Consider the following 14,688-nt stretch of genomic DNA (forward strand, 5'->3'; position numbering starts at 1 on the left):
TGGGGTCAGGCCCAGGGTCTCATGCATGCTGCTCTGTAGTCTTACTGCCTTTAGTGCATTTAAATGATATGCCCTTTCTTTACAAAAAGAAAATTAGACACTATAAGAATAAAAAAAAAAAATTGGGGCTGGAGAGATGGCTCAGCGGTTAAGAGCACTGGCTGCTCTTCCGGAGGTTCTGAGTTCAATTCCCAGCAACCACATGATGGTGCACAACCATCTGTAATGAGATCTGGCACCCACTTCTGGCCTGCAGGCATATCTGCAGGCAGAATGCTGCACATATAATAAATAATAAATCCTTTTTAAAAAAAAAAAAAATTGGGCCTGGAGAGATGGCTCAGCGGTTAAGAACACTGATTGCTTTTCCAGAGGACCCAGGTTCAATTCCCAGCACCCACACAGCAGCTCACAGCTGTCTGTAACTCTAGGATCTGACAACCTCACACAAGACATACATGCAGGCAAAACACTATGTATATAAAAATAAGTAAATTATTTTAAAAAATGAAATAAAGAGTTATCCTCTCCCACCCACCCACCCCCAAAAAATTAGCTGGGAGGTGGCAGCACACATCTTTAGTCCCAGCACTCGGGAGGCACAGGCAGGCGGATCTCTGTGAGTTTGAGGACAGCTGGTCTACAGATGAGTCCAGGTCAGCCAGGACTGTTGCAGAGAGACCCCCTGTCTCCTTGAAAAAACAAACAAACAAACAAACAAATGTAAAAAAGTTGGAGTTTCTCGAACAGTTGTTACATATTCTCGAAGTAGCTTGGTTGGTAGTGTGGTTGCCATGCAAATACAAAGCTTTGGGTTTAATCCCTAGTACCCCACCAGGCCAGGCATGCCAGTGCACTCCTATAATCCCAGCACTTGCAAAGTAGAAGCAAGAGAACCAGAAATTCAATGTCGTCCTTGACTATATCGCAAGTTTGAGGCAAGTCTAGGCAACATGAGACCCTATGTCCATCCATCTATCTATATCTAGATAGTTTTAAATCCTTGGGATACACCTGGTGGGAGAAGAGAACTGACCCCTGCAAGTTGACCTTTGACCTCCACACTCATGCCATGGCACACACAAAGGGACACACACACAAATAAATGTAATTTGGGGGGGGGGAATTAGCTGGATTTGGTGGCCCACGCCTTTAATCCCAGCACTTGGGAGACAGAGGCAAGCAGATCTCTGTGAGTTCAGGACAGCCTGGTCTACATAGTAAATACCAGGCCAGCCAGAGATACATAGTGAGATCCTGTTTCAAAAAACAAAAGGAATTAAATAAATAATAATGTTTCTACAAGTATCTTTAAGTTTTAGATTTTATAATATTTGTGGGGATATGTATGGGAAGTGGGATATGAGAATGTAACAGTACACTACCCAGAACAAACTCTTATTTTTAAGATTGACTTATTTTATGTGTAGGACGGTTTTGCCTGCTTCTCTATCTTTTGGTCCCCTTGGGCTCCATGTCCTCAAGTGCTGGGTCGTAGGCGTGAGCCACCACAGCTGGTTCATGTGGTGCTGAGGGTCCAGCCCGGGGCTTCATGCATGCTCAGCAAGCCTGCATGCTGAACCAGAGCCTCAACCTCCACTATCTGTTTTCAGGGTGGTTTTGTTGTTGTTTGTTTGTTTTTTAATCTGTTTGTATGTGTATGTGGGAGTGCCTACATGTATTTATGTGCACCACATGCATGTCTAGCGCCCTCAGAGGCAGAAGAGGACATCAGATCCCCTGGAACTGGAGTCACCGGTGGTTGTTAGGACCCTCTGCAAGAACAGCCAGTGCCCTTAACTGCTGAGCCATCTCTCCAGCCTTGGTTTTTCCTTTAGAGGCTTATTTTTATTCATGTGTGTCTGTGTGCATGCGTATACATGGGGTGGGGGTGCCTGAGGAGACCAGATGACGGTATTCCTTAAAGGTGGAGTTAAGGCTCTTATGAGCTTCCTGACTTGGATGCTGGATCCAGACTTATTTCCTCTGGATGAACAGGAAGTAGTACTCTTTTTATTTTTATTTATTGTTATTTTTTTTTTTTTTGAGACAGGGTTTCTCTGTGTAGCTCTGGCTGTCCTGGAACTCACTCTGTAGAATAGACTGGCCTCGAGCTCACAGATCCTCCTGCCTCTGCCTCCTGAGTGCTAGGTTTAAAGGCATGTGCCACCATGCCTGACTGGAAGTAGTACTCCTAACCACTGAGCTATCTGTTCAGTCCAGTACTTGGGCTTTCCAAATAGTGTTTGCCTTATTTTATTAGCCTTGGGAAGGCTCATAGTTGAGTTCATTAAATCCTCTGGAACGGCACTGACTTCTTGCAGGACCGGACTTATGGCTGTTGGGTATTAAATGCCTTTAGGGTCAGGCCCTGTGCCGGGCTCTGTCTTGTGATCCAATGGTTTGCACAGTCCTGAGAAGAGTCTCATTGTTTTGTTGCACTACAGGAATTAATCTGATGTGTCAACACACAATTATAAGTGTAATTTAAGTAGAGGCATCAAACTCATGCCCTTCAAACAATAAAGAGGACATTCATAGGCAGCATAATGATGCCCGATACCCCAGCTGTCGAATTTTCAAGGTGTAAGGAGACAGCACAGCTTCCCTCCAGTGCTGTACGGTCGATTCTCCCTCCGCCAGAAGCATTGTGGGGTGTGCATCAATGGCCTCCTGTTGGCCCACCTTCTTGCCCTCACTGTGAATGTCTTCCGGCTCAAAGACATGCTGTCCTTTTTTATTTTATGCTGTTTGTTCATTTGAGACAAGGATTCACTGGGTACCCAGGCTGATCTCAACTTCTGCAGCCTCTACCTCCTGAGTGCCGGGGTTACAGATGTGCCCTGCCATGCATGCCCCGGGGAAAGCTTCTGTCTTCAAAAGAAGCAACAGCTGTTTGCAGGTCTGCTGGCTTTGACCTCACAGGGCTTTTGCTGTTGTTTTACAGGACCTGGACCTGGTTGAGAAGGGCTTCAGTAACTTGAGGAAACAAATAGAAAATGCTAGGATGTTTGGAGTACCTGTAGTCGTGGCCATGAATGTATTCAAGTAAGTGTGAAATCTAGTGAAAGGGGGAGTGTAGAAAATGCCAGAAAGCAGCTCCCGGGGCACGTTGTGCGGTGCCGCTTTTTTAGCTTCATTTTGTTCTTCACTTACTGCTGTTGGTTATAGCTTGTGGTTTGGCCTGTGACGAGACAGGCACCGTGTGTGTCACGGCAGACTTGCTACCTCACCACTGAGGTCCGGAAATCAGAATTGCTCCTGAGCAACGGGAAGGACGCACGAGCTTGGCAAGAAATGTTTTCTGGTCGTTCCAAGGCCTTTTGTCCTAACAGAAGAGCATAGCCTACAGCCTGTCTTTATTTCCCTGGGTCAGGTGGGATGTTGTGTTGAGGGAGTTGGATGTATTGAGCTAGAAGTGTTCATGCAAGCACTGTGTGGGCTGTTTGGCACTTTCGCCCTGTTTAAGGTTTCAGAATAATGGCCCTCTCCGCAGCGCAATGGAAAGAAGCAGTTTTTAAAGCTAGTATTTACTGATTCCTGGTGGTGCCCTGGGAATGTTCCAGATACTTTGCATGCATTGCTGTCTAAGCCTCGTAATATCCCGGGGCAGCCCTGCCGTGATTCTTTCCAATTTTTCCTTGTGGGAGCCAAATAGGTACAGATGAAGTAACTGGCCAAAAGTTAGCCCAGCCCATTGGTTACAGAGCTGAGCTTGAAACCAGTGTCCATTTTGCAGGCGGGAATCCGTGTGGGGCTTCCTAAGCCAGATCTGTCTCCCTTCCCCACCCCCTTCCTTTAACATGAAGCTCTCCTGTATAGGACAGATACCGACGCTGAACTGGACCTCATCGGCCGCCTCTCCAGAGAACATGGGGCTTTTGATGCTGTCAAATGCACCCACTGGGCAGAAGGGGGCCGGGGGGCCTTAGCCCTGGCTCAGGCCGTTCAGAGAGCATCACAGGCCCCCAGCAGCTTCCAGCTCCTCTATGACCTCAAGGTGGGTTACTTGCTGTAGGTAACAAAGCCAGAATGGAGTTTGTGTGAAAATGAACTCAGTGTGGTAACTGGTGTGTAGTCAGCAGCGTCTACCTCGTGGTCTGATTCCCTCACGGGTGAGTCACCCCAGCCACAGCCTGGACAACCACAGCCTGGACTCTCAGCTTGAGACATCTGTCTGACAAGCACAGAGGACTGCTCGTTTGCAAACAGAAATACCTGGAGAGCTTAGCTCACACTCTACCTTTCTGAAGCTTACAGACTTCACTACGGCCTCAGCCATGTAGCAACAAAGGGGCTGTATCTAGCTCTGGATATTTTTCTGACCACCTCTCAGTAATAGAGCAAAGAAGAGTACTCCCAAGCCCACTTCCTGGTGTAGTGTCGCCCCAAGTTCAGAGAAGCCTTCCAAGCCCAAACCAAAGCACCTCCACAGGCTTCGTCATATTCTCCATCACCGAGTCAGGTGACTTACATCTGGCCTGGCAGAAGCAGCTTATCCCACGACACATGGCAGTTGCCTTGAAGAATGCTGTTCCCAGGGTTGAATTTCAGGGTGCGCAGTCTGTGGACAGTGATTGGAAACTTGGTTTGGAACGTTGGGTGTACACTGTACTTCATTCTGCTTGCATGCTCTAGGCTCCTTTTTCCTTGGGTTCTCAAAGATGATCAGAGACTTGGGAATTAGCCACAAAAAAAGAGTGAAGTCCGGATTCGATGGCTCAGTCAGTAAAGTGTCTGCCACAGAAGCATGAGGACCTGAGTTCAGGTCCACAGCACTGCGTAAGAGCCAGATAAGGTAGTGCATGTCTGCAAGCCCAGTGCTAGAGATGTGTGTGTCTCTAGAGTTGATTTTCAGCCGGTGTAGCCAAGTCAACGAGCTGCAGGTTCAATAGAGACCCTGACTAAAAAAACAAAGGGAAGAGGGATTGAGGAAAGATACCCGAAGTTATCCTGTGGCCTCCACCTGCACGTGTATGTGCACATGCACACACCCACACACATACACACACACACACACACACTCACGAAAAAAGGAAACTATTATTTTAACTTAAAACATTTCTGCCTTTTCTTTTTGCACTGTGCAGATAGAATACATGTGGAGTTAATTAGCATTCTCCTGTTGAGCGTTGGTTTTGTAAATGGGTCTGAAAATCTGTTCGAGCAATCACCCTTCTAGAAAAAGCCATAAACATAGGTGCACACAAATGAAAAGCACTTGTGGGGCCCTTCTCCAAGCCGCTGTCCACGGTGCCCGAGGCAGGAGCCCTAGACCGTCAGGGCCGGTAGGTGACCTGCGGTGAGGGAAGGACTTCAGAACCCTTTCTCTTGAGGGAGCTCCTCCCTGTTCTGGCAAACAGGAGGCTGCCACTTTTTGTGTTATTCAGCATCTGTGAGTCTTAAATCGCCCCTCAACCAAAGTGTTTTTGCTTCTGAAGTTCTAAATGTGCCTTGGCATTTACCAAGCTCCAATTATAAGCTGCATATGACCGTCATCTGCAGCTTCCTAAAGCCGCTCCCTAGAGCGCTTTCACGTCTGTTTTACAAAGCACCCTCCGAAGTGGTCACTGTTTAGTAAAAAGTCAAGTCTGTGTTTTTATAGGTAGAGCGTTGCACTTTTTAAAATCTGCCCAATATATTCGTTTAGCCTTAGTTGCTAAGGAGGAGAAAACCCAGTATGTGTAGTGTTTATATGTGTGTGTGTGTGCACATCTACATATCTATATGCTAACAGAGACGATAACTGTGTCTGTGAGATATTTTCCACTTAGCCAAATCTGGAACTTTGTACTAAAAGGGTTTGGTGTTTCAGGGTATTGGTGGCCAACCTGATGAGCTGAGTTCAGTCACCAGAACCCACGTTGCTGAAGGACATAGATGACGCCCTTAACTTGACCTTTGGTCTCCACCCAGAAACAATGAGAAATGCACGCCCATGTGCTATACACACACAATAAATAAATAATAAAGAGGCTCTTTTAATTCCAAGAAAATGTTTCTAACCCAGGGCTGGAGGTGTAGCTTAGGGGGGGAGTGTTTGCCTAGAACAGTTGCTCTCAACCTGTGGGTCTTGACCCCTTGGGGGTCGAATGACTCTTTAATGGGGGTCACCTAAGACCATCAGAAAACATAGATATTTACATTACGATTCATAACAGTAGCAAAATTACAGTTATGAAGTAGCAACAAAAATAATTTTATGGTTGAGGGTCACCACAACACGAGGAACTGTTTTAAAGGATCACAGCATTAGGAAGTTTGAGAACCACTGGTCTAAATGATACAAGACCCTAGGTTTTATTCTCACCACTCCCAATAATCAAATCAAGTTAAATATTTGTGACCCCCCCCAAAAAAAAACCTCAAGTTATTTGCATACCTGTAGTATATAAAATGCAACTTGTATCCTTTTTGGGGACACTGGCCTGGAATGTCCTTGCCAAGTATCCTCATATGTGTCCAGTCACAGTTCCCTTCTCTCTTGTACATCAGCTCTCCATTGAGGATAAAATCAGGATCATCGCACAGAAGATCTACGGAGCAGATGACATCGAATTGCTCCCCGAAGCACAGAACAAAGCCGAGGTCTACACAAAGCAGGTGGGCGTTCGGAGTCTGAACCGTGAGCTTCCCCAGCCTCGTGACCTCCTACACTGCACTCCTCCAGACAGCAGCCTCCGCTCCTGAGATACTGGTTTGGGTTAAAAGTCACAGCCCTAGATTCTGTATTTACTTATGGGTGAAGATCTAGACAAGCCAGGAGGAAATACGGAGTGTTTTGCTGGAATGCTGAGACACCTCTGTAGTACCTCATCTCTGCTCCAGACACTGTTTTATTGCTTATAAGGACGCAAATCCAAGAGTCATTTGTAGAATATAGTTAGGTTCTTTCCTCCTTTCCTTACAGGGATTCTTTTGGGTTCTGGTCTGTGATAACTAGGCTGAAGGGTAGTCAGGTAGAGGTGGCTATGCAGGGGGCTAGCCATCTCAGTCTCCTAATGGTGTCCAGATATGCTTCATTGCATAATCAGTGTTTCCTGTGTCACACCCTTTCTCCCCCCAGGGCTTTGGGAATCTACCCATCTGCATGGCCAAAACACACCTGTCTTTGTCTCACAACCCAGAGCAAAAAGGTGTGCCCACTGGCTTCATTCTGCCCATCCGTGACATCCGTGCCAGCGTTGGTGCTGGTTTTCTGTACCCCTTAGTGGGAACGGTAAGTAGAGGCTGTAAGTGGAGCTCGTGTAAGTGGTGACTGAAATGTGTCACCCGGACTGTCAGAAAGTGCCAGGTTGCCATAGTCTAGCAGAAAGTTGTGATTAGGCCTCTCCGGGTTAATCCTGGTACTGATATATGCATGCAATACCCATTCAAGTCTAACACCGATCCTACCTCTGTTGAATGCGATTCTGTTTCCCAGGGGCAGTTTGCTCTTGATTGTGTCCAGAATGGATCTAAGTGGGCTTGGGTGATGCCAATATTCAGTCTGCTCTTTGTGTCCATGATTCAGCATTCACCGATTCACCTGTCTGTGGATTGACAGTAGTAGTTGAGTATGGTGGCACATACCTGTAACGCCAGCACTTGAGATGAGGTCTGTTGCCAGTTGGAGGCCAGCCTGGTCTACACAGTGGGTTGCAGTTCAGCCAGGCTATGTAGCGAGACCCTGTCTCCGTGCCCACCACTGGGTGTGTCCTACTTCCTGCTACTCTTTGGGAAGTCCACAGTCCATGTGACTTTCTCTCACCTCATCCTCCTTTTCCTGTTAATCTTCTTGCTTAGGCCTATATTAAAATATCTTTAATGGGCTGGAGAGACAGCTCAGGAGTTAAGAGTACTGCATGCTCTTTCAGAGGTCCTGAGTTAAATTCTCAGCACCCACATGGCAGCTCACAACCATCTGTAATGAGATCTGGTGCCCTCTTTTGGCCTACAGGAATACATGCTAGCAGAACACTGTATACACAATAAATAAATAAATCTTTAAAAATAAAATAAAATGTCTTTAACAAAATCTCTAACTCAGCTTCCAAAACAAAATTGCTAGAGGAAAAAAAAGTGTCTCTATTAAGTATAAATATCAGCATTAAAGTAATGTGTAACAGCTGTTTATATAGCTTTTAAATTGTATTAGATGTTAAAAGTTGTCAAAAGGTGATTTATAGGGGGTGTGTGCATAGGTTATGTGCCATATTAGACCATCTTAAAAAGGACTGAGTACTCAGATTTGGAGATCTCTGGGGTCAGAGAAAGCAACCCCCCCCGGGGAGAAACTGCCCTCACAGTTCTGTTGACTGAGCGTGTTCTATAAACCCGGTCTTCCCTGTAGCCCCAACAACAGAGTCTCTCCCATCCCGTGTCTTGCTAATAGACTTAGAGCTGCTCCTTATGTACATGTTGTTATTTTGCCTGCAAGTATGTCTGTGCATCACTTGTGTGCCTGGTGCCCAAGAAGACCAGTATGTCGGATCCCCTGGAACCAGAGTTACAGGAGGTTGTGAGCCACCATGTGGGTGCTAGGAATCAAACCCAGGTCCTCTGGAAGAGTAGCCAATGTTCTTACCCACAGAGCAACCTCTCCATCCCATTAGAATTTCTTCTTGAAATTCTGTTAGTTCACTGTCCTTGAAATCAATTAAAATACCAATAGATAAAGCTAGGTGTGGTGTTAAGCTGTTGTAATCCCAGCACTTGGGAGGTGGAAGCCGAGAATCAGGGTTTCACCTGTGTGGCCCAGACTGGCCCCAAACTTGATATCCCCCTGCCTCAAGGGCTAAGATTGCAGATACATGCCAACATAGTTTCTTAAGACAAGATTGCTCTGGGTAACCACTGTGGCTGTTCTGGAACTCGATTTGTTGACCAGGCTGGCCTTGAACTCACAGAGATCTGCCTGAGACTAAAGGCATGTGCCATCACCGCCCAGTTATCTTTTTTTTTTTTAAAGCAAAATTGACATTTATTAAAGAAAATGTTTTATTTTAGATTTAAATGTGGACAGTAAGAGAAAGAAAAGCCAGGCAGTGGTGGCACACGCCTTTAATCACAGCACTGCACTTGGTAGGCTGAGACAGGGGGATCTCTGAGTTTGAGGCCAGCCTGGTCTACAGAGTGAGTTCTAGGACAGCCAGAGAGCTACACAGAGAAACGCTGTCTCGAAATAAATAAGTAAATAGATAGATAGATAGATAGATAGATAGATAGATAGATAGATAGCAGAGAGAATAGGAAAGGGGCAGTATTATGCACATCTGAGAGTAGGCAGGTTTTTCAAGAAAGTCACCTTAATTCTTCTTTTTTTTTTTTCTTGAGCTGAGGATCGTACCCAGGGCCTTGCTCTTGCTAGGCAAGCACTCTACCACTGAGCTAAATCCCCAACCCTCCTTAATTCCTCTTAATGATTGTATTCTAATACGTCCTGGTGTCTGTGGATGTAATTCAGTGGCTGAGCACTTGCCTGGCCAGCACACCCAAGGGCCTGGGCTCAGTCCCAGCACAGCACAACACAACAACCAAATCCAAACAACCTTAGCGATACCTTACTGCTATTGGAATTTCGGCATCTAGGTTTGCATGTGAGTACACGTGCCATCACGGGTTTGTTTTTTCTGATTATCAGTGACCCGTGTTTACAGGGGCAGATCTTCCTCTGAGAAAGAATGAAAGTTCTGAAAATGCTGTTCTAGGAACCATCTCGAGTTTTCTGTGAGCACACACATGCATGTCTGGGTCAGTGTCGTCCATCCTTTACCTTTCTAGTGCTGTCTGCTGGGTGGTTCTGGGCCTGAAGACCAGATCTCCCCTTCCCCTACTGGCCCCCCTACGCACCCCTTTCTTACAGAATGCATTAGTGGAAGCCAGTTGTCAGATCCCTAGAGCTTGCCTTGGAGACTATTGATGGGTGCTCAGATGTCAGCATTCAGTTTTCCTCAAATATTGATGTTTTGTGTTATAGAAAATGACTCATCTAGTTTATGACATTTTTATAGTGAAGTTTTAGGACTTCAGTCTGAGCTGTCTGCCTTTCTGGGTCTGCTCTGGAACGTGTGTATATTCATTATACAGGCAGTATGACGGGGAAAAAAAATACCACATTTTCAGTTACAAACCATACAAATTTGCAGATAAGTGGCAAAGCCAAGTCTTCAGAAAAGGAGCAAGCACAAATATAGCGCCGAAGATTCGAGTTTAGCTTTAGAAAGCCTGAGATTGGTAAGAATAGAGACTGTAAACGCGTCTAGGCTATATACAGCAATGTCTTGGCCCAAGTTAAAGGATGTGGATTGTAATGCCATGTCACTGCAATCCCAGAAATCACATGGGCCTCTACGCGAGATTCACTGAAAGAAAATTTCAAAACAGATACCTCCTCTGGTTGCTTGGTTTAGCTGTCTTGAGAGATGGTTTTGCTAGGTAGCCCTGGTTTTGTTGAACTCACTGTGTACCCCAGGCTGGTCTGAAGCTTTGACAAGTCCTACCTGAGCCTCCCCAGTGCTGGGATTACAGGGTGTCCCACCTTCCTGTGGTCATGTGGTCCTCGCTCACTGCCTCAGCCATGAGCTGCTCAGCTCCAGCACCTGCCAAGGCAGGCTAGGGAAGGGACCATGCTTCCCCTGCCTCCTCGGCTACAGCTGTCCTGCACAAGATCGGAATGAGGCCTTCGTTTTGCAGAGGGACATGAGGGTTTCTTGTTCATGTCAGGAATCAATGACTGGGTTTTTAATATGTACCAAGAACAGCACCTCTTTCATTGATAACTTAAAAGGTGTGTCTGGTTCTGTGGCTGCTGCAAGGCACAAAGGGGATGGTGAGTCATTATATTGTGTGTGTATCACAGTAAGCATGTAGCGTTCAGAGGATGACTTGAACCAGTTGATTGTTGCCTTCCACCCTGTGGGTCCTGGGATCAAACTCAGGTCATCAGCTTTGGCGGCAAGCACCTCTACCCACTGAGCCATCTTGCTGGTCCCTGAAGTTCATTTGTACTGCTGTTTTACCTCTTAGATGAGCACAATGCCTGGACTCCCTACCCGGCCCTGTTTTTATGATATTGATTTGGACCCTGAAACCGAACAAGTGAATGGATTGTTTTAAACAGGTGAGCTGTTACTGGGCAAGAGTTTTCTTGTTTGCTTTTATTTTAAAATTACATTTATTTATTTGTTTACTTCATGGAGCAGGGAGGGATGTGTGACTGGTGTGTGTCAGGGTCAGAGGGGTCAGTATTCTCCCACCATATGGATCCTGGGTTTTCAGCTTCGGTAGCAAGTGCCTTTACCAGTTAAACTGTCTTGCCCTACAAAAAGTTTGGGCTTTTTTTTTTTTTTTTTTTTTTTCACTTTGAGATTATTCATGAATTCTTTTTTTTTTTTTTTTTTTTTTTTTTTTCCAAGACAGAGTTTCTCTGTGTGGCTTTGGAGCCTGTCCTGGATCTCACTCTGTAGCTCAGGCTATATTCATGAATTTCTAAGGCTCGAACAAAGTCTACAAACACTCAAATCCTAGTGATTTCCAAATATTTCTTTCCATATTTCACTGAGAGGAGGTAGTCAGGAAAGAGAATTAGCAGTAATCGATGAATGAAATGTTGCTCATCAGTCTGGGAGAGCAGGGCTTCATGCAGGAGGAAGGGCAGGGAGACGGGTGCAGCCTAGTCACCGTGGAGCCTGCAGGAGTGTTAACTCCCCTCTGAAGGAGCCCCAGGAGGCTTGGGGTTCAGAATTGATGACCTAGGAGAAGCACGAGCAGCCCCAAGTCCGTTGTATAACTTGAAAAGACAGAAGCCAGGTGGTGGTGGTGCACACCTTTAATCCCAGTACTCAGGAGGCAGAAGCAGGCAAATCTCCAAGTTCAAGGCCAGCCTGGTCTATAGAGCAAGTTCCAGGACAGCAGGGCCACATAGATAAACCCTGTCTCAAAAAACCAAAAGAAAAAAGGAAAAGAAAAGACAGAAGACAAGCATTGGCTGGGGTGTAGCTGATGGTGGAGCTAAGCCTGTGTGAGAGCCGTGTTTGGGCCCCAGGAAAGCACAGACATACACTCACAGAGACATTAATTGGGTAATCATCCAGAAAGCAGAGAAGAGAAGGAGCAGGACCAATTCTGGAGTTCTTGGGTCCTGCATAACAGGGCCCCGGGTACTCACCTGCGTGACGCATTCAATTCAGATCTCAAAAATGTCAAGCAGGAAAATCCTCAGCATCCCTCTCCAAGGAATTAAAAAGCAGCCTGCCTGTGAAAGAACGGCCTGTGGACTGCCTGTGTGGAGCAGCCAGGGCGTTGGCGCACTCAGGGCCATGGAATGAGAAGAGAACAGAATGCCTGTCTTATCAGCAATAAGGAGCTTTTAGATGGCAAAGGAATGTCCCCAAGTGTGTGAGGGGAAGATAGCTTTCATCCTGTGTTTACCCCTGGCCAAGGTATTTTCAGACAGCAAAGGGCTGCCACCCCCACTTCTGCTAGGAAGGTATTTAACAATGTGGTGTACTCCAGCAAAATGAGGAACTAAACCAAGAGAGGGAAAGATGGGAGTTTTAGGGAACTGGATTTGGACAGTAGTGAAGGGGTTCTCACAAGAGCACACGACTGAGTTTCGGATCTAGTACAGAACATGGGGGGAGGCTGGAAAGAACTGGGAGACCCTGGGGTGGTACCAGGTAGTAAAAAGGCAAACCTCCTGCCCTGAGAAAGTGAAGGTCCAGGTGGCAGGATGTCTTCATTCTGACCACTGTGAGGAGGCTTAGGGTTTGGGCGAGGGAAGAAGCACTTGCTGCAGAGTGGGAATGTGCTATGGGACTTGTCCTGGCTCCCTGCTCTGTCTGGCATGATATTCACACAACCATCGTGCTACGGGTTGTCTTTCAAGTTCATCTGTGGACAGACCCTAGAAGACTCACCCGGAGGGAAAGGTGTATGTGTGAACAGTTTTGGAGATGCAGCTGGACAATGATGAAGTGTGGAAGGGAAGAGGAAACCACAGTGCTTAGAGAAAACATTGATTCATTCATTCATTCATTCATTCATTCATTCACCTTGCTTTTCTTTCCAGATTTCCTATCTCCAAGAGGCTACTCTGTCTGGCCAGTGTCTATTCAGGCCCATTGAGGAAGTGTGCAGAAATCCAGGAAGTCAGCCCCTGCCTGAAGAGCTTCAGAAATAGTGGGAGTTTCCCTAAAGCCTTTCACGCCTTAATTCACATCATGTGTATAAATTAACATAAATCATGTCTATTTACTTAGTGAAAGTCTACAGAATAAATGGAATAATTTTGCTGCCTTGGTGTTGAAACGTAAATGTGTTTGTGACATTGATGGACCTCGGTAGAATAGTAGAATGAGCCAGGCGGTGGTGGTGCGCACCTCTCTAATCCTAGCACGGATCCAGGAGGGTCTCTGTGAGTTTAAGGCCAGCCTCGTCTACAGAATGAGTTCCGGGACAGCCAGGGCTACACAGAAAACCTGTTTCAAGAAAACCAAAAATAAAGAGTACTAGAATGGCTGCCATCCGTCCAGTGGACACATGGAGGTGGGGGCCATAAAGAAACATGTTACAGGAGGCACTTTGTTGTCAGTTGTCGGGGTGATGCTGGCTTGTGTAGTTATCTCCGTGAGAACGTAACTCGGGAAACCTGGGAGGGTGGGGGTGGGGTATGGAAGGAGACTTCCCTATTTTATACCTTCCTGGTCTGGCTGAGGTCCCCAGGGAAGCTGCTGCCTATATGGATGTCTTGACATCTTTGGGATCCCATTTGAATCACTGCCTTAGTGCTGTTGTTTTTTGTTACTGGTGTGTGTGTGTGTGTGTGTGTGTGTGTGTGTGTGTGTGTGTGTGTGTGTTAGATAGGTAAGTGGGTAGATAGATAGACAGATAGATACAATTTTTTAAGTTAGTATACAGATCAACAGATTTCTAAGTGGGGTTTTTATATACGTTATTTTGGTTGGTTCTCCCCGTCCCCGCTCCCCCAACCCTCACCTTTTCCCTCTGGTGTCCTCCCTTCACCGTGTTCTGTTGGCATCCCTACCCCTCTCCCATGGACCCCTTTCTAGTTTCCTGACCTTTGCCCTTATTTACTCCTATCTAGATACACATATTTCCCAGTTAGAGGCTAGAATCTGCATGTAGCAGAGAAGAGGCTGCATTTGTCTGCTGAGCATAGGATACCTCACTTAAATATAATGATCCATTTTCATGATTTCATTTTTCTTCATGGCTGGATAAAATTCTATTTTATGTATGTTCCACGTTTTAATTATCCGTTCTGGCGGCGGCGGCGGCGGGCATCTACACTGATTCCATTTTGAGTCCTCAAGGATGACGACAGCACCAGCTTTAGGTGGGCCGTTTCTGCTCCGCTGGCTTAGCAAATGTTTGCTAGTCTGGCGAGAAGTACCTGGGCTCCACCTCTCCATGCGGAGTGTCTTGGGAGCGTTGGTTCGTCTGAAGTTGCCAGCATGTCCTCCCTTCTCTTGTCCCACGTCTTCTGTTCTCCTTCCTCTCTTCCGGCATTGGCTCCTTCCAGATGCTGCGTCCCCCTGGTGCCAAAGCTAAACACTGCAGATGTGGACGGAGCTCTGTTTTCCCAGCTGTCTTTGCTTCTGCTATACTTAATTCGATGGGTTCGCACCAGTGTTACGATACGGTTTCGTGGTCCGGAGAAACAATGGCAGCACTTTGGGAGGCCAA

General features: G+C 46.4%; 1 protein-coding gene across 4 annotated transcripts in view; it reads left to right on the forward strand.

Annotated features, from left to right (window-relative positions):
• Mthfd1 (methylenetetrahydrofolate dehydrogenase, cyclohydrolase and formyltetrahydrofolate synthetase 1) overlaps window positions 1–13,275 on the forward strand; it is an 87,217-nt gene extending 73,942 nt beyond the window's left edge. For all 4 annotated transcript variants that reach the window (XM_059280005.1, XM_059280006.1, XM_059280004.1 and 1 more), the window contains 6 exons: window positions 2,948–3,048; window positions 3,823–4,000; window positions 6,496–6,603; window positions 7,067–7,219; window positions 11,008–11,101; window positions 13,052–13,275. In XM_059280005.1, coding sequence (XP_059135988.1) covers window positions 2,948–3,048; window positions 3,823–4,000; window positions 6,496–6,603; window positions 7,067–7,219; window positions 11,008–11,097 — 630 coding nt within the window. In that variant the 3' untranslated portion in view covers window positions 11,098–11,101; window positions 13,052–13,275. The remainder of the gene's footprint in view (window positions 1–2,947; window positions 3,049–3,822; window positions 4,001–6,495; window positions 6,604–7,066; window positions 7,220–11,007; window positions 11,102–13,051) is intronic.
• Window positions 13,276–14,688: the final 1,413 nt, after the last annotated feature.

The sequence above is a fragment of the Peromyscus eremicus genome, chromosome 14 (genome assembly GCF_949786415.1).
Source record: "Peromyscus eremicus chromosome 14, PerEre_H2_v1, whole genome shotgun sequence".
NCBI lineage: Eukaryota > Metazoa > Chordata > Mammalia > Rodentia > Cricetidae > Peromyscus > Peromyscus eremicus.